Genomic DNA, 23947 nt, shown 5'->3' on the forward strand with positions numbered 1-23947 from the left:
TTCTTCCTCCTACTCAGCCGGAACTGCCTGTGTTTGTTTGTGCCCATTGGCCCTAGTCCTGTCATTGGGCACCACTGAAAAAAGCCTGGCCCATCCTCTTGACAACTCCCTTAAGATATTTGTATACATTGATGAGATCCCCTCTCAGTCTTCTCCAGGCTGAACAGGCCCAGCTCTCTCAGCCTTTCCTCATGAGTGAGATGCAAACCTGCGCCATATGTAGGCTAGGGTGGAAGATGAAGTGTGCTGCTCTTTTTTCAGTTGTAAAAAAGTGCCAATTCCCAAGAAGTGTCTTCTGCCAAGGCTGAAGTTCCACCCTGTTGCTCAGTTTGCATACCGGTTATTTGCAATAATAGAAAACTTTAAGAGATACCAGCTACCTATATACCTAGGGTCCTCCAAAACAAAGCGTAGTTAGCTTTGCATTGTCATTTTGGGGGTAATTAGCCGGACACAGTTACTTCAGTTTTCCCCTTAATGTTGCTGGGTCTATACCCTAGAAACATTATCTGGATTTACGTTTTCCTGTGCACCTTATTAAAATGTAATGTCTCACTCACCTACTGTTTTCAGTAGCATCTTATTATTTAACAGCATCAATAAAAGCTTTGTAAGGGAGAATAAAGTGAGTATAAAATGGACATATAAAATCTACGAAGCCAGACCCTTGATCTATAGCACCGCGCATACGATGAATCCCTTTCTATACCCTGTTCTGCTGGACATTACCAGTGTTTCATAGTCATTTGGCTCACGACACCTGGTAATGCAGGAACAAAGCATCCCCCTTTCACACTTGATAGGGCTGAGCAACAACAACGAGACTTGCACGCAGCCACAACTGCAGTGACCTACAGTTCACGCAGCAGCAGGCTGCCGACAGCCACACTCTGCTTCAAGCATATGACCAAGGCCAGTGGTTATCTTACACGTATGCGTGCAAATATATAAATATATAATATATGCCTTTCCCTATGCCAGCAGGATCCTGTGATTACAGACTTTCGTGCACCATTCCCTAAAACATCTAGGATGACCTACTGCTGATGTATACAAATTATTCACTAACCACAATACAATTCTTGTGGGCCAAAAATAAGGTTTTGTTTCACCTGGACCAAATCCACTTTCTGTAGTCACTGAATTGCAATTTAAACACAATCAGCGCCGAACCTCAAAACATCTCTTCATTGAAATAGCAACGGATTTTATGTAGTGTTTAGTGCTGACATCAAGGGTGAAAGTGCAACGGGAAGGCTGCAGTGAGCCCCCAGCACCACGCTGTAGGGAATTACACAACTGCATTACAGCCCACTTCCTTCGTAACACATTTTCCACACGCAACAAAGATTAAAAATAGTAGTAGAGTGTGCTGATTATATACACACATAATACAATTATGACAAAAAGGTAAAGCATCCTCAAATGGGAAAATCTGTGCAGCATCTGAAGGAAATGAGCAAAGATTTGTTTACAAAGCAACCACACAGAGCGGCGGGGGGTATTTCAAAGGAAAAGCACTGGGGAAAAGTCACCGGTCATTTCAAAATAAGGTGCCCGAGGAGGGGATTTGGGCTCATCAGAAACACAAATACATGGAAACAAAGTTAAATACGCTCAGTATTCTTTTCTCCCCGTTGTGCACACTCATTTGCAACACAAGTGCTCTGCTGCGAGCCCCTTTCACACACGTGAGGGGAAAAAAAGTCCCCCAACCACTTGTTTAAGGCACATATTAAAATTACTGCGTTAACAATCTAAGCCCCACGAGCTCCCGACGCTGCGACCCGGCGGGGCCCCAGACGCGGCTGGCACGGCGCCTGCCGCCCCTTCGGCTTCTCCCGCCGGCCGGCGCCTTCCGTGGCGGTGTCCCAGGCAGGGCAGCGCGGGGCAGGCCGCCGGCAGGGCCCCACCGCGGGCACTTGCGGTGACGAGCTGCATTTTTAGAACATCACTTGGCAAACGGGCGGGTTTGGGGGGTCAGAAAACTTGAGGCGGGAAGGGGGGCGGCTCGGCACGGCTCTGGGCGCCAGGGCCGCCGGTGGGCAGCAGGCGCGGCGGGGCCGAGCGCCGTGAGGCCCGGGCGCCCCGAGGGGGGGGGGCTCCCCGCCGCCCTGCCCTGAGGAGAGGCCGGCGGCGCCGAGGGGACAGGACGAGCCAGTCAGTGAGGAGCGCCTCTAGGAACGCGCCCGCTCCTCCTCTTCCCCGAAAGGGACGGGGGGCCCCGGCTGCAACATCCCCCCTAAAGGCGGGTGCTCCCCTCAGCGCCCGCCCCCGGCGCTGCCGGCGGGGGCAGCCGCGGCGGGCCCGGCCGAGGTACGACGGCGCGTCCGCCGCCACCTCAGTGCCCCCCGCCGCAGCGTGGCGGCCGCGGAGGCGGACGGAGAGCCCCGGCCCGCGGCAGGTGGGAGCGGGACGGCGGCGGGGCGGGGCGGCGCGCAGAGCGAAATCCCCTACTCCGCCGTCGTTTCCGGCGGGCGGGTGTCGGCCGGTGAGTCACGGCCTGCAGCAGCGCTATATAACCGGGCGGGCGCCTCCCTGGCAGCGTTAAGGGCTTCTCAGCGACGAGTACCCGCAGAGCCTGAGCCACACCAGCCGCAGCCCCGCCGGGACATGCTCCTCCCCTGCGCCCTGGTGGCCGCGCTCCTGGCTACCGGCCACGCTGGTGAGTCCCGGCCCCTCACGGCAGGCGCGGGCCGATCGCGGGTGGATCGCGATCCAAACCGTGCGCGGGGAGTGCTGTTCCCTGCTTTTCAGCCGTGGGATGGATTAATTCTAGTTTTTTAACTGCTTTGTATTATCTTGCCATTTCTCAAATCCCTGACGTACGGTACAAAGGATGTCAGGCCTCTGCTGGCCTGTGTGACATAACCTGACCCTTCAGAGGGGCTGTATTGCTGTCGGGAAATAGAGACAAATTCTTTCACCTTTACTAATTGCTGTTACCTGTAGTAGCCCAAAGGCTGGTGTGAATGGATGCTCACACTCAGCCTTCCTGCTAAGCACTGCACTTCAGGGCATCGTCTGCCTAAGTTAGGGAAGTCGGCGCGGTGAGAGGAGCGGCCAGGCCGTGTAGCTGTGCGGGATCCCAGCCGTGCGAGATCCCAACCGCAGCATCTGGTTTTCTCGTTCTAGCCAACCCTTGCTGCTCCAACCCCTGTCAGAACAGGGGCGTGTGCATGACAACAGGACTGGATCAGTACGAATGTGACTGCACGAGGACAGGATATTATGGGGAAAACTGTACAACACGTAAGTATCCCGAATTCTCTGATTTACCTGAAAAGAGATTTAATTCCAGGATTGCAGATTATACTTAATAGCTAATTTACACCATCTTTCCATCAATGCTTACAGCGGAATTCTTCACGTGGCTGAGGCTAACATTGAAACCTTTGCCGAATACTGTCCACTACATCCTCACCCACTTCAAAGGAGCCTGGAATATCATCAATGACATTCCATTCTTAAGAGATGCTATTATGAGATATGTATTAACATGTAAGTATGAGTTCTCTCTTCTAGTCCTCTTAACTGGCAGAAGTTACTTGTAGGACTCCAGGATACTGCACTTGATTGGTCTGTATATAAAGTTAACAACCGAAATTGCACTAAGATTTGAAACGTTCTAACCAAAACTTAAGACTTCTGCATGGTGCAGGCTTGTATGAAACATTCTTTGAAATGAAAATGGGGTTTGCTCTAATCTCTGATAGAAGCCAGGATTTTGCCAGCGTAAATGCAGCACCAAATTGCTAGTGTTAATAGTTGGGTCCAGCTGACAATCCAGGACCCACTCCTGTCATTCAGTAATGGTAATCCCATTTAACATCAGTAGCTGATACCTGTAGAATTTGTTAATGCAACTGCTGCCAAAGTATGGAAAAGATCTGGCCCTGTGACCTATTTTTTGAGACCAAAATGTACAGTTTAAAGAATCAAATACTTTTTTTTTTACAGCGAGATCACACTTGATTGACAGTCCACCAACTTACAATAGTGATTATAGTTACAAAAGCTGGGAAGCTTATTCCAATCTTTCCTATTACACAAGAAGCCTTCCACCAGTAGAACTTGACTGCCCAACACCAATGGGTGTTAAAGGTAAGGAATAAATGAGATGTGTAATGTTTGCTTCTAGGAATGTCTACTTATCCTCTTAGAAAATACTGTGAGACCTGCTTGTCTATACTTTTTTTTTTTTAGTGTAGTTGACTTTAAGAATAGCCAAGTTTTGGATACACTGTAAGACCTAAAAGATAACTATTGTGGTTCTCACTATTGAGTTACATGCTAGAAAAGGAATTCAGAAGTTCCTAACAAAATTAAAAAAGTGAGATAGAAAAGCAGATAATAGCCCTTTATTTGTATGCTACTGACCTTCAATAATATATTGAAAGTCTTAAGCCTTTTTGTTGGCAACAAAACTAAGTATTGAAAACTATGTTTATGCTTGAATATCTCACTGCTTTCTCTTGCAGGTAAGAAAGAGCTTCCAGATTCGAAAGTGATTGTGGAGAAGTTTTTGCTAAGGAAAAAATTTATTCCTGACCCACAAGGCACAAATGTGATGTTCACATTCTTTGCCCAACACTTCACTCATCAGTTCTTTAAGACGGACCACAAGAAAGGACCTGGCTTCACCAAAGCTCTCGGCCATGGGGTATGATCATACCTTTAACTTGAACACAGCACTTACATTCTAGCTGCTCAGTAGCTTCTAAGAACTATCTTGCAGGTTGTGAGGGTACACAAATACCAGTACATGTTTTGGTGCACACAAAAATTTGTCACAAACCAGTGGGCTTACCCCTTCTGCAACTTCTCCTGAGGAAAAATTCCAGCTCTTGATAGCATCTCTTCCTGGGTCAGAACTGCTTGTGCAAAGCATGTGGTGCAGTTTAAAATATCTGCACAGTGATCTCTATGACTTCTTTATTATTATTCCCAAGAACCTGCTCTCACCTGAAGCATGTTTGATTTGGTGAGTGTCCAGAACTTCTCTGGACTCTTTCTATCAGTTGCAAGGAGTGGCATCCAGCTCTGCAAAATATCTTGTGTGCTGCTAGTCAAAGAGACTTAGTTTAACAAGAGTTTTGAAAGCAGACTTTGATTTAGGATCTTCACCTAAAAGACAGGCAGCCTTTGGACAAAGAGTTGTTCAATACAAATGTAGTATGTAGGTCTAAAACAAAGCTATAAAATACGTATGTGTGTATATACAAAGAGCTGTCTGCATAATAGAAAGCTGCTGACACTTTAAACAGAGTCCTTGTAAATTGACTGGCAATTCAACAAATTGCTGTTATGTGGAGATGGCTCCAGTTGCCAGGAAATAGTTTGGCTTCACATTAAATATTGTGCATGATATTATAAGGTAACAATAGTATATTTAAAAGGTAAACATCTAAGGGGTGAACTCCTATTGGCATCCATAGAAGTGGGATGTATCCTTAAATAGCAAAAGATGTGGGTTGGCTTCATGTTACAAATGCTTTTGTTTTATAGGTTGACTTGAATCATATTTACGGAGAGACTCTGGAGAGACAACTTAAACTGAGACTTCTAAAAGATGGAAAGCTAAAATACCAGGTATGTCTTATCTCAAAATTCCTGCTGCCTTATTGGATGACATGCACTTCCTAAACTAGCGTTCTGTGCATGGTGTAGTCGATCTAAAATGTAAGCCTAAAGTTGGCACTAACAGAGTCAAGACAGCTTAACTCATAAACATCATAGCTTAAGACTCTCTCTTTGTTCTTTCTTCCTCCCTGGCAGATGATTGATGGAGAAATGTATCCACCAACAGTGAAGGACACTCAGGCAGAGATGATCTACCCTCCTCACGTACCTGAACACTTGCAGTTTTCTGTCGGGCAGGAGGTGTTTGGTTTGGTCCCGGGCTTGATGATGTATGCTACAATATGGCTGAGGGAACACAACCGGGTCTGTGACATCCTGAAACAGGAGCATCCAGAGTGGGATGATGAGCAGCTGTTCCAAACTACTAGACTCATACTGATAGGTGAGTGTCACATCTACATGCAACTCTAACCTTCTTGAGTGACACTTCTAGCCGTTATCTGCTGCAGTTGGTGTAGTTAAGATGGAAATCTATTAAATGGGTGTGTGAGGGCATACATCTGAGCCTCTGTGACCTGTCACTGGGATTGTATTGGATACAGCTTCCTCCCAGCAATGTTAAAGACAGAACTGAATAAAACTGAGCTAAGTGATGCTTAATTCCCTTATCAAAGGGAAAAAGAACTGGGAAAAAGCAGGAAGTTAAGGTTCCTTCTCAGAGAAGGCATGTGAGGCTAGGTGACCTCAGACTGTCAGATCTTGTGGGGTTTTGTTTGTGGTGGTTGGTTTTTGGGTTGTTTTTTTTTTTCTCCCCTGGGGTTGGGTTGGTTCAGGTATGCTTCAAAAGAAAGGCTGTGATTAAATCTGAAGTTAAGGAAGTTATGTAAAATGTAATTCTGCATACTTCTGTTTAATTCAGTGGTATTTCATCTTATATAAACGACAATGTACACTAAGCTTGGAAAGATCTTGTCCAAACTGACTGAAACAGTAAACCCAGACAACTGTATTAAGCAGCTCAGAAGCTGAGAGGTACTTTCACATATCAACTTTCTTCATTATCCCATACCTCTCGCCTAGAAAGTGATGTGTAACTGAACATGATGTAGATACTGATGTGTGCTGTTCTGTGGAACGTACAAAGAAGTCTGTCTTGTGGAGGGGGCAGGGAAGCAGGCTACAGAAAACACTTTGGCTGTGGTAGAGAAAACTCTTGGGATCTCAAGTACTGTTCCACCCCTTAGTCACATAAAATGTATGAATTACTTTCTAGACACTATTACAGAACAATTGAAGTGTTTATCCTGATCACTCTAGTATTTTTTTTAGAACAGTTCAGAAATGGTATTTTCTCTCAGAGCAGGATAACCACCTAAAGCTTTTCAGGGAAGCACTGCAAACATTCTTTTCTGTGTTATTGACCAACAGGAGAAACAATCAAGATTGTTATTGAGGACTATGTGCAGCACTTGAGTGGCTACCACTTCAAACTCAAGTTTGATCCTGAACTGCTGTTCAACCAGCGATTTCAATACCAGAACCGAATTGCAGCCGAATTCAATACTCTCTACCACTGGCACCCGCTTCTGCCTGACACTTTCCAGATACATGACCAGGAATACACTTTCCAGCAGTTCCTCTACAACAACTCTATAATGCTGGAACATGGCCTTTCCCATATGGTGAAGTCTTTCTCCAAGCAAAGTGCTGGCAGGGTAGGTACTTTCTCAAGCTCCCAGTGAACCAACAGACATATACTTCCAACTTTCTCCTGACTTACTAGGAGATCTTACTACTTTTAATCTTTATTAATAGGTTGCTGGTGGGAGAAATGTTCCTGCTGCAGTACAGAAAGTAGCAAAGGCTTCAATTGACCAAAGCAGACAAATGAGATACCAGAGCTTGAATGAGTACAGGAAACACTTCATGCTGAAACCGTTCAAATCATTTGAAGAACTTACAGGTAACAGTTTTCATCCTTCCTGACAAACAAGGGCCCTTCTATTAAATGGCTAACAGTCCTGCAGTGCTATTACTGGACTTGAAAAGGACAGTCTCGCAATGAAAATAGGGTTTTTCCACTTACCGCTTTTATTCATCAATAATTATAGGAGAAAAAGAAATGGCAGCTGAACTGGAAGAGCTTTATGGAGACATTGATGCTATGGAGCTGTACCCAGGTCTTCTCGTAGAAAAGCCACGACCAGGTGCCATCTTCGGTGAAACAATGGTGGAGATCGGAGCACCATTCTCTCTGAAAGGACTGATGGGAAATGCTATCTGCTCCCCTGAGTACTGGAAACCTAGCACCTTCGGTGGGAAAGTGGGCTTCGAAATAATCAATACTGCCTCCTTACAGAAGCTCATCTGCAACAACGTGAAAGGCTGCCCTTTCACTGCTTTCCACATCTTAAATCCTGAACCCACAGAGGCAACTATTAATGTTAGTACCTCAAAAAGAGCAATGGAAGATATCAACCCCACACTACTACTGAAAGAGCGCTCTACTGAGTTGTAAAAATCCACTTATTTATTTAACTATATAACTTATTCTATTTATGGCTTAAAAGTGTTTAAAACCAAAAAACCACAGAAACTTGATTATCTTCATTGTGGGGGTTGTCCTAGATTCCTTACTTAGGTAAGGCTTCCACTTACAAAAGGGGTTTTCTGTGTTTGAGCTCTACAGTAGTGAATCCCTTGTTTAAAGTCTTCTGTAACAGAACTATGTATTCCAAAGTGGACAAAGGTTCCAACTTTTTTTAAAATGTTGTTTTAATACTTGACAAAGGGTGTTGGTGGTGCGTTTCGGGGGGGTTTTTTGTCTTTTCACTTGATAGATCACTTAACACTACAAAAGCAAACTATTGCCTCGGCAACTTTCTTAAACTTGAAAAATGGGCCATTGAACTAAAAGTACAGGAAAAATTTGACTTAATGAAAACTACTAGAAAAGGTTATGAATTCGGTATGAGCACTCCAAGACTAATGAAAATACCTATACTTGAGACTCACCTATTTATGTAAAGTCAGAGAATGCATTGCACTTACAGTTTATACTACCTCTCCTTCATTGCAAATAAGGCACTTTGTATAGTAACTTATATGTTTGTTTTTATGTGTAAATCTGCTTTCATGTGGCATTATACCTTTTTAATTTAATTATTTAAAGAAAATGGAACTTCTCTTGGATCCTACTTGTTTTTGAAGCGTATGTCACAAGTATTATTTGTGTACAAGGGTGATAATAAGGTACTGAGCTTAGAAATAACTGATTCTCAGGCTGCAATACAAGGCTGTTTTATATTTTGATACAGATGTTTTATTGTGCAAGTTTGGGGAGGTCTTAAACTTAGTCCGAAGTACTGGTATTCTTTTCATAGCTGTAGTTCTCTGGTCTACTTGATAATGTAATTTTAATCTTATTTAATGGACAGTTTAGCTTTAGTTAAAGATGTGGCTGTTGTATACATGCTTTGGGTACACAAAGCTAGATTATTGGGGAATAATGAAAACTGGGAAGCAGTGTAAATGCACGGCAGAGACATTAATACAGAAGACCAGGACTTGAAGCTAGTTTATGTCTGTGCACACAAGCCATACTCATGACTTAGTTCTATTTATTGGGGGGAGGAGGGATAATCGGGACAATGTTTTGCTTATAACTTATAAACAGAGGCATTTTAAGTGGCTTCAGCTTAATTAAAACTGGCTAGCTAGCACAAAATCTCCTAGATGTAATTGTTCTGGTCAGCACTAAAATATCTATTCTCATGTGGACACATAAGAAGTTGCACGGGATCTTGTACCAGCACTTCAGACTTGCATATAAGGGTATCTTTTTTTAATTTCTAGAGAGGAAATATAGAAGATGATCTTCCCATAAAAACAGCTGGGGAACTATAGGTAAAAAGAAAAAGTCACTTCAGACTGGAATAGAGCAGCAACCTGGTATTCTGTGCCCCTGCCCAAAATTGCTTGACTACTTGTGGAAAAGGACTTGAGTTTTATGTTTCATCTGACTCTCAAACACTTGTAAAGGCTATGGCAGTAGTATAGTTTGACTGTGACTTCTGTTTCTGTTGATTTGTTTAGAGACAATGATTACCGTATACTGTGTAAGTTTGTAATTGTTAGTGAAGAGCTGAATCAAGATCTCCTGTCGCAGTCAGTACCAGTGAATGATTTGAGGTGGTCTTTGGTATGAGTGCTTCGGGAGAAATAAGGGCATTTGTTTTCTTTTTTGCTGTTTGAAGCACGCAGAAGGGAAAAAACTTCACTAACCTCGCATTAAAAGGTGGATGGTACTGTATGTGCTAATAAGTGAACCCTGCTTGGGCACTTGTCAAACATGTGACTGTCATTCAGACCCATCTTTGGAACACACTTCTTCAGAGCACCCTTCTACCGTGAACAAGGAAAAGTGTTTGGCTTTCAGTCAAAGGGAGACAAGTCTAGACAGGTCTCTATTTTGGGGTAGGAAAAGAGGAATTCCTCAGACCGTGTCATTTGAGTTATATTACAAGCTGCCTCGTAAATGAATCATGTTCACTGCATTTTGTACTCTGCAGCCACATTTCGACAGTCACTTATCTGTGACCCAGCCTGCTGGGTTTGGCTGGGTTCAAGTTGCTCATGATAAGTATGTATGAGACTATTTATTTAAAATTCTGTGAATTGTTTTTCACTTTATTTTTGTAGGACAAGAATGTTTTTAAAATGCAATTGTTTATATAAATAATTTGAAAACATTACCTGTATGGGCTCATTTGCTTGTGATTTTGTTCAGCAATATTTAGTATGAAACTATTCTTTTTATCTCATTTCTCCATTTAATCTCAAGTGGGAATTCCAAGGGATTACTAACAGCATTAAATTCTCTCATCTCTCAAACCCAAGGTGCCTGTATGGTTATTCCTGCCACCCCCCCCCTTCCTTGTTCACCAGTGAAAAGGGTTTTCACCACGACGTGCCTAGGGCAGCCAGCTGGTAGCCGCTCCAGTACAGAGGCCAGCAGTGCTCTAGAGGGGCGAGTGCGGTACTGGAGTGCTGCAGCCCCGCGTTGGGGTAACCACGGGCCCTTCACCTCTGTTCAGAGTGCTGACTGTCCCAAGCCAGAGCAGGCCATAGGCCTTTCCCTTCAAGCTTGCCGTGCTCCAGAAGGGGAAGCTGCTCTGGGGTGTGGGCAACCACTGGGGAAGGTCTTTGCACTTGAGCATGTTTTCAGCAGTGGTGGCTTGTCCCTGTTGTCAGACAGCGAACTGAAGCTGTTGCAGCCACTTCTTCATTGCCTGCCTTCTCTCTACACAAAGGTCCTGCTTTGTTACCGTTGCCACCGTTAGCGGCTAACCTTCTGCAAAGTAACAAGCTGGAAAGATGGGCAGTGGGGCTAGGACAAGAGCAGTGGTGTGCTTAATAAAAAGAGACAGGGCTTGCATGAAATGGTGCAACATGTTCCTTTCCTATGAAGAGCACCTCTGAGGACACCGACACCTGTCTCTTCCCTACAATTTTCATCTCTGATAAGCAGTGAGGGGAAGCTATAAAGGAGACAACCAAGGGGATCACATACCTAGTACTGCCTCAGTCACCTTCTACCACCTCCACCCAGCCACCAACTAAATGTCACGTCAAGCACACTTCTGTGCTCAGACCCCCACTACCATGCCACTGTTGACCGTCTCCAGTACCCCCCCATCCCAATATTGGTGCCCCATCCTCTCACAGCCTCTTCCTAGTGACCAACCCCGTAGCCACAGTCCTTCACCCAGAGTCACTTTCCTTCCAACCACCCAAAATCCTCCTTGGCCCAAGGCTCATGCTAGTGACCCACAGCTCTGTATTCCCAATGACCCTCCAGCCCTGGGAATATGACAGTCCTCCTGCCTCTGCTCTATAGCTCCTTTCCATCTCCACCAGTGTGCAGCTTCCTTGTGTTTCTATGGTACCCAGGCACCTAAACACCTCCAGCAACTCTCCTCAAAACTCAGTCCTCGTCACATGAGTGACCATCTTTAGCCCCAAGAACACAACACCCAAAGGACCCTCCCAAGAGCATCACTCCCATCCCTGTCCTGGCCGCAGGCGGAGACTGTGAGTGAACAGAGGCATGTGAAGACCACATATGAGCAATGTGGGTTTTTTTCTTTAATAACCAGTCAACTCATTTGCTCTGCAGGTTAATTCATTTTGACATGTTTCTGCTTTGAGGGGAAGTTGAACAAGTGAAGACGAGGCCAGTCGCTTCGGTGGGAGGAGGATGGGCTCGGCCACTGCCACCAAGGGGGCAAGGCACTGCACGGCAAGCGTGGCAGTCAGAAAGCAGCAGCGAGGTCAGCCACAGAGAAGGTGTTTCAGGTGGCTGCTGCCCGAATTAGGGAAGGGCCAGTCCAGATGGGTTTGGTGCACAATGGATGAGATAGCTCGATCTTTGGAGGAGCTCCTCCTTCCCTCTGAGCAGGGGCATGTCCTGATGATACAAAACGCAAGAATAGTCCCCAGAGGAAACCTGCCCTGCAAAATACTTGTTCTCCAGCCTGAATCAAGGGAAGTGTTTCACCCAAGGCAATGTGGTAAAGGAGGGGGGCTCAGCATTGAAGTCATACCCTTGGAGGGAAGTCCATCAAGGAGCACGAGAGCTCCGTGCTTTGGGAGCAGGTCACCATACACCCTCACCTTTACCAAGGGCTTTTGCTGTACGTCATTTGCTCGCTTGCCCACTGCGTAAGAGGCCTTTACAGGCACTGAGTCGGAGCCCCGTGGGCATCTGACCAGGTTTATTACTCCTGATACACTCGCTGGAGGCGTGCTGACCTTTATGCTGCAGCGCTAACGCTCCCAAGGCAGCTGCTTTACCCGGGTTTCAGGAGACATTTCTACCACAAGCAGCTTCTGCTTTGGAAGAAAATTCCCCTTCAGCTTTCGGCAGCAATCCAGAAAAGCCAACAGGTAGTTTGACCAAGCTGCAGGAAGGGTAGGGAGGAGAGAGGGAACCCAGGTAGAGGGGAGCGGACGCATCGCTTGTTCTTTGCCTGTTCACTGCTACTGAAATAGGTGAACAGCTCTGGGAAAACCTATTGCAAAGATGTGCTGTTTCCTTTGGAAGACCAGAAAGGTGAAAACCTGCAAGTTATAAGAATATATTATATAACATATATTTATATAAGACAGCAAGGAGCAGGCTGTAGTTATATACTCTAAATATGGAAAAGGAGATGAATGGAGTGATCCTAACCTTTTTGCTTTTTAGCGTGAAAAGCAGCACACAAGGCAGAAATACAGCAGCATCGCAAAGAAACATCATACGGAGAAAACTCTCCTTGGAAAGAGCTGAGTGCTCCTCGTCCTTTAATCTGGACTTTGTTTGCAAATAACATTAGCTGAGAGGCAACATGATTGGTTTCAAGTTGAATTTTTTTTTTCCTCTGATATTTTTAAAATTTCCTCTATTTTTAAAAATTAGTATAAAATCTCCTGTGACTCCTGTGTTTACTTACTCTAAGCTCAGACATTTTTATTAGTAGTGGCAAGAGACTGATCATAACAGCACAAACCCCCAACCACTACATTCCTCCTCTGCCATTCAGGAGCGAGACAAACAAGAAAGTAGATGTCAAGAAAGTAAGAAGGAAAGAAATAGCACAAGAAATTCAGAAAATTTTCTTTCTGGGATTACCTTGGCTGAAAATCCTGAAACTGCACTGAAAATCTCAGCATTCCCTTTCTGCCACACTAAAGCCTGAGAAACCAGAGAGTCAGAGGTGGCCTGGGCAAGTTAGGAGCTGAGCACCATCAGTAGAGAGAGGATATTAAAGGTGGTGAGATCTCACTAGCTTACCATCAGGAGAGGGCAGGGTACAAAGCGCTCAAGGTTTGACTCATGCTGGTTGCTTGTCCTCAGTTCTGGGAAAGCCAAGCCATTTTATCCAGCAGGTATTAGCCATCAGATCGAAAGCAAAACATGGAAACCCCAGATCTGAGGGAAGGAGGCAAGTAATCTTCAAGGCATCTACTTTCAAGCCAATGCACTACAGAGTTGCTCATACTCATCAGCCAAGGATCTAGCCCATTGCAGGACACGTCTACAGAAGGTTGAAAATACATTGCATCTTCTAACCAAATGTAATCCTACCTTTTTTTTTTTTTTTCTTTTTTTCTGTTTATTAGTAGTTGTTACCAGAAGGCACTGGGAAAATACAAAATGCCACATAACTAGGAGCATCCTGCTTGCGCCTCATCTTTACTTATTATAGTAGCAAAGTAGCAGTTCATGCTTCTGTCTGAGGGCAAAACTGAAAATACTGACAAAAAGTAAAGGAGGATCCTGTGGGAAATACATTCTTGCTCTGCACTTTATTTTTTCACAGTAACCAGGTGTAGCTCATTACTTTAGGCTTACACAGTAGTGGATATAGGCGTGTGCAAGCATCCTTGTTCAAACCTGCCCTGCTGACAGGTAATTTTAACACCTATTCATTTTCTGCAAAAGGACTGCATTTGTGGTAGACTTCTATGGGAGCACACAAAACTTTTTAAACACGCACACACTGAAATGAGCAAAAGAGTGAAAGCAATGCCCATCACACCGAGTACCGTGGAGCAGCCAGGTGGCGGCTGGAGAAGTCATGTTCCCTAAATGGCATGTTGTCTCCCCTTGCTTTTCCCTATACCATGAAGATCTCCCAAAGAAAATATTTTCATAAACGTTCCTCAAGGAAACATTGTGCAAATCATGTCGGCTTTAGCGTAACGCCATAGCATGTGGCTGCTAATAAGGGTATTTCTGAATTTAAGCTGGCAGGTCTTCAGAGATGGGAGATGAGACCCAGACCCTGAGAAGCAACACAGCTTTGGTATAAAAATCCACCTCTGCGAGACTGCAAATGCATCAATCATTCAGTATAATTTTAAGCCTCAGAAAGCTTGAGTGAACTGTGACAAAGCAACAAAACGTGGCTAAAAGCTGTGATGCTGACTGGCACCTTCAAACCTTTCCCTGAGAACTAACACAACCTGACATCCTTTCAGTTGTGGCTTTCAAGCCTGTTGCCTAGACAATATTAATTAATCCTGCCTAACAAATAATGGCAGAGTTGCTAAGTAGCATTCATAGGTAATAATTAAAACAAAACTGCGTTGAGCTTGCTCAGCTGTGAAATACTAGTTCTTACATAAGGCTGGGATGTTACATGAGATGATCCAATCCCATCTTAGAGAAGCTGTTAGAAAGGGTATGTCGAATGAAGTAGGGAAGTAGAGACCATTCCAAATAAACCAGGGCTGAGATTTTTATGGCGCAGAGAATTTCAGTGAAAGCAGAAAAAAAAATGCATTTCTAAATTAGACATGGACTAAATTTTCTCAGTGTCCAAGAAACTGATAGAATTTCAGACAAATTCAGGATTTCTGGCCCTGCAACAATGAAACCAGCTCTTTTTCACTGTTTGCTAGGTGAAATGTTTCACAGTTTGTCATCATAACAGACCCAGTCTTAACGGCGAACAACCATTTCCCAACCCGACCATGAAATGCAAAATCCTTCTACAGATCAAGCAGTATATATACAATCATCCCCAAAGTGAGCTGGCATTACTGTAGAGCAAATAAGCTTGGATATTCTCCAGAATCTTCATTCTGGATCAGCTATGCTTTTCATTCGTTATAAAAGCTCTCCCACTCAGTAGGCAGAGACGGATAAAACACTGTACTGAAGTTCCCACACGTTCTTCCTCAGCCTGAAGAAAGAAAAAGCACGCTTGCCTCATTTTGAGGAAAATTTAAGGATCATATGAACACCCCCCACGAAGACGAAGTTAGCGCCTCCTGTAACAACAAAACAAGCATTTAACAAGAAGTGAGACTTTGAAAAGTGACCCTGCTTATAGCAGAGCCCAGGGGTTTAGTTTCTGCAGCTCTCTGGCACTTCTGAAAGCATCTCTGGAGGTCTTCTGTTTGGTGTTGAAGGCCAGGGCTCCCCCAGAGTGCCAGCAAGTGCAGGTGCCAGATGTATAAAGGTTTTTCAGTTTAAAATATCACTTTAAATAAGATACGAAAAAAATAAGATCAGGCAGTGATTTACTGGTAAGCCAAGATCAACAGCATTTCACAGACTAATTTTTAAAAGCAAATGCAGAAATAAAACCTTTTCTCATAGGAAGGCTTTGTGAAGAGAGAATCAAAATCCCCAAGCTTCCTCATTTTTTAGGAAGTTGATTTCCTCTTCAACTTCCCCAGTCACCCTTTGTTACAAATATTTCTCATAACCCCCTTTAAACTTTCTTGCAAATAGGTGAACGTTTACCACCGCCTTCTTAAATATTTGCTTATTCAATAGTAAGGTCTACAATGACTTCAGCTATCACATCAAATTTGACATGGCTGAAGTTGCACGTTATTTGAATAACATTGTTCTGATGCAAACATCATTTGCAAAGCTTATGCCCTTTCCTAGGAACAAGGGGCAGCTATTTTAGTGGTAGTTCCCACTCCATCTTCAGTGGGATGGAATGGAAAGACAGGTACAAAGCCATTTTCCTATGTAATATGTTAGGGAACTGCAAAGTCTGCAGGCATCATTCAACATAAAACAGCACCTTGGGACGCTTAATATTATGAAGCGATTTGAAAAAATTCTTCTGTAACTGCATATCGAATTTAGAACTGAGTTCTGAAAAAACTGAAGAGCTTAACTGTATGTCCTGACTTTGCAAAAATGGACAGGGAAGCTCACTGGAAAAGGTTCCCATGAGATTTCTGTCACTTCTGCTTTTACTCATAGTGAGATTATACAAGAGCAGTCTCTAATACAGGATTTTTATTTTTATTCTTTTTTCTTCTTCACTTACATACCAGGAACCAGAAGACAGACTAAGGAACCATTTGCATCAGCACTTTCATAATGGTTGGTCTAAAAAATTAGATTGAGAGAAGGATGTACTCTCCCCATCACATTAAAGCTGCTTGCTCATTCTCAAGAACTATAAAATTTACTGGGGGAACTGGAAGTCAGAAAAAAATGTCAATTTTATTGAGTGACTAATAAAATTTTTATTTATTTGCCTCTAGCTCCATTTTCACAGGAAGGTCCTTCCTTTAGAAAATAAGTTACATTACTTATGATTCAGCACATGAATAGGTAAGCGACATGGGAGAATATGAATAAGAATCCTTATTAATAAATGGCCATAAATGCACCCACTTGAACAAAGCTTTGACAGAGCAATTTGTCATCAGATTTTAGGCTAGTCTAGATCTGCATGACTTGCACAAAGCCAGCCCCACCTTCCAGTTCACAGCCACGCTCAATTCTCCTCGAATTGGGTCAAGTCATCCTTACCCCACTATTGAAGTTTAATCAAAAAAGAATTTAGTGACCACATGCTTTCAGTTCCTTAACAAAATCCCCTCTTCGTTTCCCTGCTGCGCTCCCCATTTCTCGTAACTGTCAGGGCACAGACTTTAAGATGATAAGAAGTGCATTTAAACTAAATGTTTAAATGCACTTTAAAAACTAAACTAAACGATTTGCATAAAACTAATTTTTTCCGAACATTTTGCTTTTTAGTTTATTTTATTCAGCTGTTCTTTACCAATCCAAACCTAGCTAAAAGCTTACATTTCCTGCTTTTAGCTGCAGTCTGTAACAGTGCCAGGTTTTGTTCCTCTCTACTGGGAGGAGATGATCTACAGAAATTTGACAGTCAGGAAAGGACTCAAGCCAAGGTCAAACATAGTTTTTTATTCAGTACTGTTGCACTGATACAAGCTTACTGCTTGATGCAAGCAATGCAAAAATTTGGATTTGCAGGGATTCAGACTTTGGGCTTGCTAGCTCAATCTGCAAATCCCACAGCCCAGTGCAGAAGACCTTGGTACCAGTTGGGCAGAGGGACCACGGTGGGTTTCCTACAACAGCAGTGAAGCAGAAAAATGAAGATCATCTCTTTTTTTTACTGCAAAGTATCGTTCCTGAGTAATAGAAAGCTGCCTAGCAACTTGTTTCACTTGAAATGCTAATAGCCATGCAGCACCTTCTTTGCATGTTCCATATTCTTGTTGTTCAGAAGGTATGCAATTTGCATGTACCTGACTGGAAGAAGAATCTCACGCTAATATTCCCTTACCACTATAACTACTTAAATTTTATATACCAGCAAATGTTACCAGATTATTTTTGTGGCATGTAGGTATTGCAGCTAACCACGATTTGGGCAAATGCTTTATGTGTGACTTGCAACACCATAAGCAAAGAACAGAACTGGCAATGGGAGAATCGCAGGATAACTCGGCTGGAATGGACCTCTGGAGCTCTCTGGTCCATCCTCTGGTGCAAAACAGCGGCAGCTCTGGGGTCAGACATCAGATCTTCAGTCCATTCTGGGTTTGACTAAGCTGTGTCCCTGTGTTTCTCAGCATTATGGGCACCTTCATTTCTATTATTGTCGTGATTTAATCCCAGCCAGCCGCTAAGTACAACACAACTGCTAGGTCACTCCTTTCCCCTAGTGGGATGGGAAGAATCAGAGAAAGTTAAAACCCATGAGTTGAGAGAAGAACAGTTTAATAATTGAAACAAAGTTAATAATTATAATACTAATGATGATGATGATGAAAAGGGAGATAACAACAATAGAGAGAGGAATAAACCCCAAGAGAATTAAGCGATGCACAATACAATCGCTCAGCCCCTGCTGACTGATGCCCAGTCAGTCCCCGAGCAGCGACCGGTGGCCCCTGGCCAACTGCCCCCAATTTATATACTGGGCATGATGTTCTATGGTATGGAATATCCCTTTGTCTAGTTCAAGCTGTCCTGCCTGTGTCCCCTCCCAGCTTCCTGTGAACCTCCTCACTGGCACAGGATGGGAAACGGAAAAATCCTTGACTTAGGGTAAGCACCACTTAGCAACAATTAAAACGTCAGTGTGTTATCAACATTATTCCCATACTAAATCGAAAACACAGCACTGTGCCAGCTACCGGGAAGAAAATTAATTCCATCCCAGCCAAAACCAGGACAACTTTAAAACTACTACCCTTCCCTGAAGGTAGTTCCTTATCCTCAGACCTATATTTAAGGAGGAATACGACAACCATTTCTAAGGGAAAGGGAGAAGACAAATCAACCACAGATGAGAAGCTTCCAGGTTTCAACAAGAACTGCACCAATGATCTCTGTAAAAGCTGCTCATTCATCCAGAGCTCCTGAGCAGATATCAGAGATAACACGTGTACACATACGCCCACATGGGTGTACATGCCTGCATCCTAAAGACATGCTCTCCCACAGCAGGAGTGTGCATTCGCATTCAGGCAACACAGCAACGCACCAAGGACAAGCAGCAGAAGAAACCAGACTAATTTTTTATGCTATATTTAGTCAGTTGCAAAACCAGTTCAACTGTTGTGTGTTTATTGCTTTTTAGGTGAAAACTGGTGGCATCTCCAAATCTAATTGTAATAGTTATGACAAACGTCTTCCAAGTTTTCATCTTCATAATGCAAAATAATCCAGAGCAGCATATAAGATTTCCTTTAAGCTTCCTGGTGAGTATTTACACAATAATTTATTATAAGAAAAAGAACAATTTTAATTTAGAATACAGTATAATATAGAAATGTTGCAGTGAATGGAAGGAAAGTTAATGTTTAAAAGAAATACAAACCTATTAAGGTAAAGAAATGTGTATTAGGCAAGAAATGGCTTCAGCCCTACTTCACAATGATATCAGAAGTCAAAACAGGTGAAATGAAACCAATTTAAAAATAAATATATTAATGATAACAGGAGGGCACAATAGGAAAAATCCATGAAAGGGCAGAGCTAAGATTCCCTTGGTTGAGTTTAATACTTAGATAAGAAACGTGGTATTTCACTTCTTAAAAAAACACCAAAACTATTTCCAATTTACTTATAAAGTCCCTGCATCAGTAGCCAATTTTTAACCTTCCCATCAACATAGTCCTGAAATAAAAGAGCACTGTTTGTAGACACAATAATAATGTAGCTCTTTTCAGACACCATGGGCCATGGCCAGTGCTGCAGAAACTTGCTTGTAACCTTTCTCAAGCTGGGTCCTGGACGTTTCCTGATCTCAAACAAAAGCATCTTTAATGGGAAGTTTATTTTGCTTAATAATATTAAGCATATTGAGCGGCCTCATGATGACTAAGGAGTGCACATATGGAGCCACATTCATTCAGAACTGAAAGACGCTTTTTTCAGCCCCCATAGAAAATATGAGGCTGTTTTCACCTCCTTCATATTCTGGGAAGCAAGGAAACGTCTCCACTTGATCCCGGTGGAAATTTTTGGACAAATCTGTCTTTTGTTAGAATGTAACATTTTTATGGAAACAATCCAAGTTCAACTAAACTGTCCTTGGGAAGTATTTCTCAGGTCTAGCAAGAAATTTCTTGGTCACAACACAGCTGAGACCTTCCCCCCACCCTCTGTCGGACAGACAGTGCAGAGGTTTACCCTCTCGTTGAGGCTCTCAGACAAGTACTTGGGGTAAACTTGTGCACTGCCTTAATCCTCCAGGTAAGTATGTTAACTACCAAGAAGTTCACTGTTGCAGTGTTTCCCCACTGATTCCTTCCTTGGTGTTTTACTTTCAAAAAATACAACTTTAAGTTTCCATTTCTCTTCCACCATAAAATGGGAGATTTTTTTTTTGTAGGATGACAAATTTTTCCTGCCTATTGCTGGTCCATGCAAATTTTTTCTCACTTCATGATCAGCCTCATACTTCACAGAAAGGAGTTTGTCTGCAAAAGCAGCTTTCCTGGAAAAGCAAAATACAGTTGCCAATTTTGGATTGGAAAGCTAATGAGACATTACAATTACAGAAAGGATGCAGGGATCAGCTGGTTGTCCCCTGCTGAAACGCTCTGGAGAGTTGCTGGTTGCCAGTAAACCTCTCACAGTCTCTCCATCCCCCAAATTATAACATAGGTAGTTGCTAACCGTGTCCAGAAGATAACGGGCAAATAGCCGAACATTGCCTTTATTCTTCTGGTGACAGACTTGCCTTTCTCATGTTTGGATTTAAACCTGGAGCCTTTCCTTCCTAGAGGGAACTACCCCATCTTGTAGGTGTTCAAGACCCACCTGCTGTACGCTGGCTTCCACCTCCCTTTCCTGCTCTTTGTGATCTGCTGGAGGGTGGGAGGGAGCAAGGCAATTTGGCAGGTCATCAAACCCATCTTGCCCACTTTCCCTGGGGAAATCCACCTTCCAAACAGAAGCACCGAAGAGTCCAGACTGAGGGAGCACTCGAACCAGTTTTGCAAGAAGTCGGGGAAATTTTTTGGCAACAAAAAGATGCCGTGAATCCTTCACAAGGAGAGCCCGTAATACATTATCGGAGCCAGCTGGCTGCGATAGCATCATCTGGACAGGACAGCGTGCTCCCAGGCCCATTATGCTCTAAAAAGAAGCACCCTGGCCAAAACACGATTGCACCCCTTGAACAATGTTTCTTAAATTATCACAGAAAAAATTGTTTTAAAATGGTACATATAAGTTTTTTCAGGGATGGAGGCCTAAGCGAAGCTAGAGATCTTTTATACCACCCTCAAGTCCACTGGGACAAGGAGAAAGTTTGTAAGATTTACCCTATATACAAAGCAGAGTCGTTGTCAAGCACAAAAAGTCATGCTGGCAGCACAGCAAAAGTCCTTCTGGGAAGCAAAACAAATATATTTAAATTGGCTGGGGAAAAAATACAATGCTATTTGTTTATTCTAGACTCTTATGCTAGCCTTTCTTACGCAGGGTTGAGAAGACATAGCAACCAGCCAGTCCGCTGCTCACACCAAACCCGTTTTAGCCACATGTGCTGTATCTGACGCACTTCTGAGTGCACAGCAGCAGGTTGCGAGGAGCGTAAGCTTGGCACGCCGTCACGTCTCCCTCCTCCCCCTCCTTCCCAGAGGCCGGTGGAAAACAGAGCGCCAAAGTACCGGGGGTCAGGCCGGTCACAGACCCAGCACCCTGCAGTCACCCAGCAGAGCTCAGCAGCCCCCGCACAGGAAACTGGACAGCCTCGACAGAACGTGGAGGCTGGGGCTGCCTGCGTGTTGGGAACGGTCCCACCATTACAAGAAACTTGGGAATATAAACCTAATAAACCTCTTCATGGGAGCCCATGATACTCGGGGTTACCACCACAGAATGACAGCCATGGGTGGTGGGAACAGCACGGTGTTACACAGCACCTGTGAGAGGGTCACCCCAGCATGTCCAAAGCGTAAGGAAATCCATGACACCTTCTGTACACCTCTCCAAGGACACCCATACAGGCCACCAAGTTCAGCATATCAACCAAGGGTCAGGCAGTGGGCACCAGGGAAGATGAGGAGAACCAGAAAAGGGACCTGCTGCTGCCTAGCGTCAGCTGGGCTGATCGCAGGTGTCATTACTGACAGCCTAATTGTGCTGTCTAGATTGAAATTAAACACATTGGGCTTTGGCTGCTAATCCAGGGGCCTGGAGAAGGGAGGCAGCTCCCGGGTGCGGGTGGCAGAGTGGGTCCCTGCTCCCTCCTGCCGTTCCCCCATGTCTCCTCACTCCCCTCACCTCTAGGAGAGCTCTCTGCGGACACAAACACCTTGAGAAGTTTCCTGTGAAGGCTGTGCAGAACAGCCACATGTCTTAACGGCCAGCTTCCACTGCTAGCCCAGTGTCTTTTGAAGATTGCCACAAGCACAATCGGTGATGCATCAATGCATGTCACCGCAGCATGCTGGAGAAAACCCAGAAATATGTCTCTTCAGATGGGGATGTTTTGGAAGAAAGATATTGGAAAGAGTATTGCACTGTGAGCTTGCTTGTTACCTTCTGTCAACAGATATGTGTCGACAGGCATTGCTGTACGGAAAAGCAGCTCTGAGTCCTTAAGGCCTTGGCTGGTGTTTTCTTTGGCCGATGGTAACTGGGCAGACCTTGCAAGGGCCTGGCCTAACATGTTTGCTTCCACCTGCAGCCACCGTTCATTAAACTCACTTATACGTAGATTTCTTCTGCAGCTCTGTGCCTTGCTGGTGTGTTAATGGGTAACTCCTGGGGGTGAACGCCAGCCTGAAGTGGTAAGTGCTTCCGCAATTGCAGGAGAAATGTCTCGGCAGCCTTTCGTTAATGGCCATACACATTCCCAAACGTCAGCCCCATGTCGTCAGTTCTCCCACCTTTTCCGTACGTGCAGTGCTCCATTAATTATGGCTATTTATAGTCACGGTGCCCAGAGGCCTCCACAGGGAGCAGCTTTTTGGTCCAGAAACAAAAGCAACACAGACCCCTCATGTGAAGGGCTTCCTTTTTAGGCAGACACGACACAGCAGCGAAGCAAAGCATCAGCAGTGTGGTGGATTACTTTCCTTGTGTAGGAAAAAAAAATATCACAAGGAGGCAGTCTCGAAGATGGAGCAAAGGGAGGTGATTGAGTAATGGGAAGAAAAGGAGAAAGGGAGTGATGAAGAGACAGCATAGGAAGAGAAGAAAAAAGGAGACAGGGAGAGCAAAGGAAGGATGGAAATGGAAGGGTCCAGGAAGGGGATAAACAAGGAGGCATAGCATGAGGCTGGGCGAACAGGCGGCGAGCATGGCCAGCCATCAGCGGACAGCACTCTGTGTCCAGACTCCCAGCTGTGCAAGGAGCCTGACACCACGCTCGTCTGGGGGTGGGAAGAGGCAGCAGATATGACACGGACCTCTGGCTGCATGTGAGAACAGCCCCCAGGGCCAGGTGTGCTCGCCCAGCACGCCTGCAGGGCTGCCGTCGGGCCACGCTTCCTGCCTTTCCTCCACTGCCTGTGTTCCAGCTCTTTCCGCTGTTTTTTTATTGTATTTTTCTTTTCCTCTTACTGGAAAACCCTTTGTTTTGATTGCTCTGCCAAAGAGGTTTCTCCCCAGAAGATGACAGCTCAGCTCTGATCAGGGAAGTTGGACCATAAAAGGCCATGAAAAAACGACGCCTCTCCCAGCAGTGGGGGAAGCCACCCCAGGCTGCGTGTTCTAAATGGTGTGCGAGTCCTGGAAGTGCCTGCAATGCCGCACACAGCAGCTTCGTGCTCGAGTGCTGAGAGCGTGGGACTCACTGTGCTCCAAGCTCATGACCAAGATTGCCAAAGGAGGCAAAGGCCAACTTATCTTTTTAACAGATGCCTTTGTCACAGATTAACCAACTCTCTTTCAGATAAAAACCACGTGAGGGCCCCCGAGCATTGTAGTCACCTTCCTATGAGCACAACGGATTTTCCAGCTGCAGAGAACATCTGGAAGAGCCCTTCATCCTGCCAGGGGCCAAGAGGTCCCCATCTCTGTCAGCAGGATCTCTTCTCTTTGCAGCTCACTTGCAAAACA

The 23947-nt window shown here is 44.5% G+C and overlaps 1 protein-coding gene across 1 annotated transcript; it reads left to right on the plus strand.

Annotated features, from left to right (window-relative positions):
• Positions 1-2355: 2355 nt before the first annotated feature.
• PTGS2 (prostaglandin-endoperoxide synthase 2) lies at positions 2356-10337 on the plus strand. The gene is made up of 10 exons (XM_055815245.1): positions 2356-2665; positions 3136-3252; positions 3358-3501; positions 3961-4104; positions 4482-4663; positions 5509-5592; positions 5779-6025; positions 7012-7298; positions 7399-7546; positions 7695-10337. Exons 1-10 carry the CDS (start codon positions 2614-2616, stop codon positions 8099-8101), a joined length of 1812 nt encoding a protein of 603 aa, XP_055671220.1. The 5' UTR covers positions 2356-2613; the 3' UTR covers positions 8102-10337.
• Positions 10338-23947: the final 13610 nt, after the last annotated feature.

This window comes from Falco peregrinus, chromosome 10, assembly GCF_023634155.1.
Source record: "Falco peregrinus isolate bFalPer1 chromosome 10, bFalPer1.pri, whole genome shotgun sequence".
NCBI classification, from domain to species: Eukaryota; Metazoa; Chordata; class Aves; order Falconiformes; family Falconidae; genus Falco; species Falco peregrinus.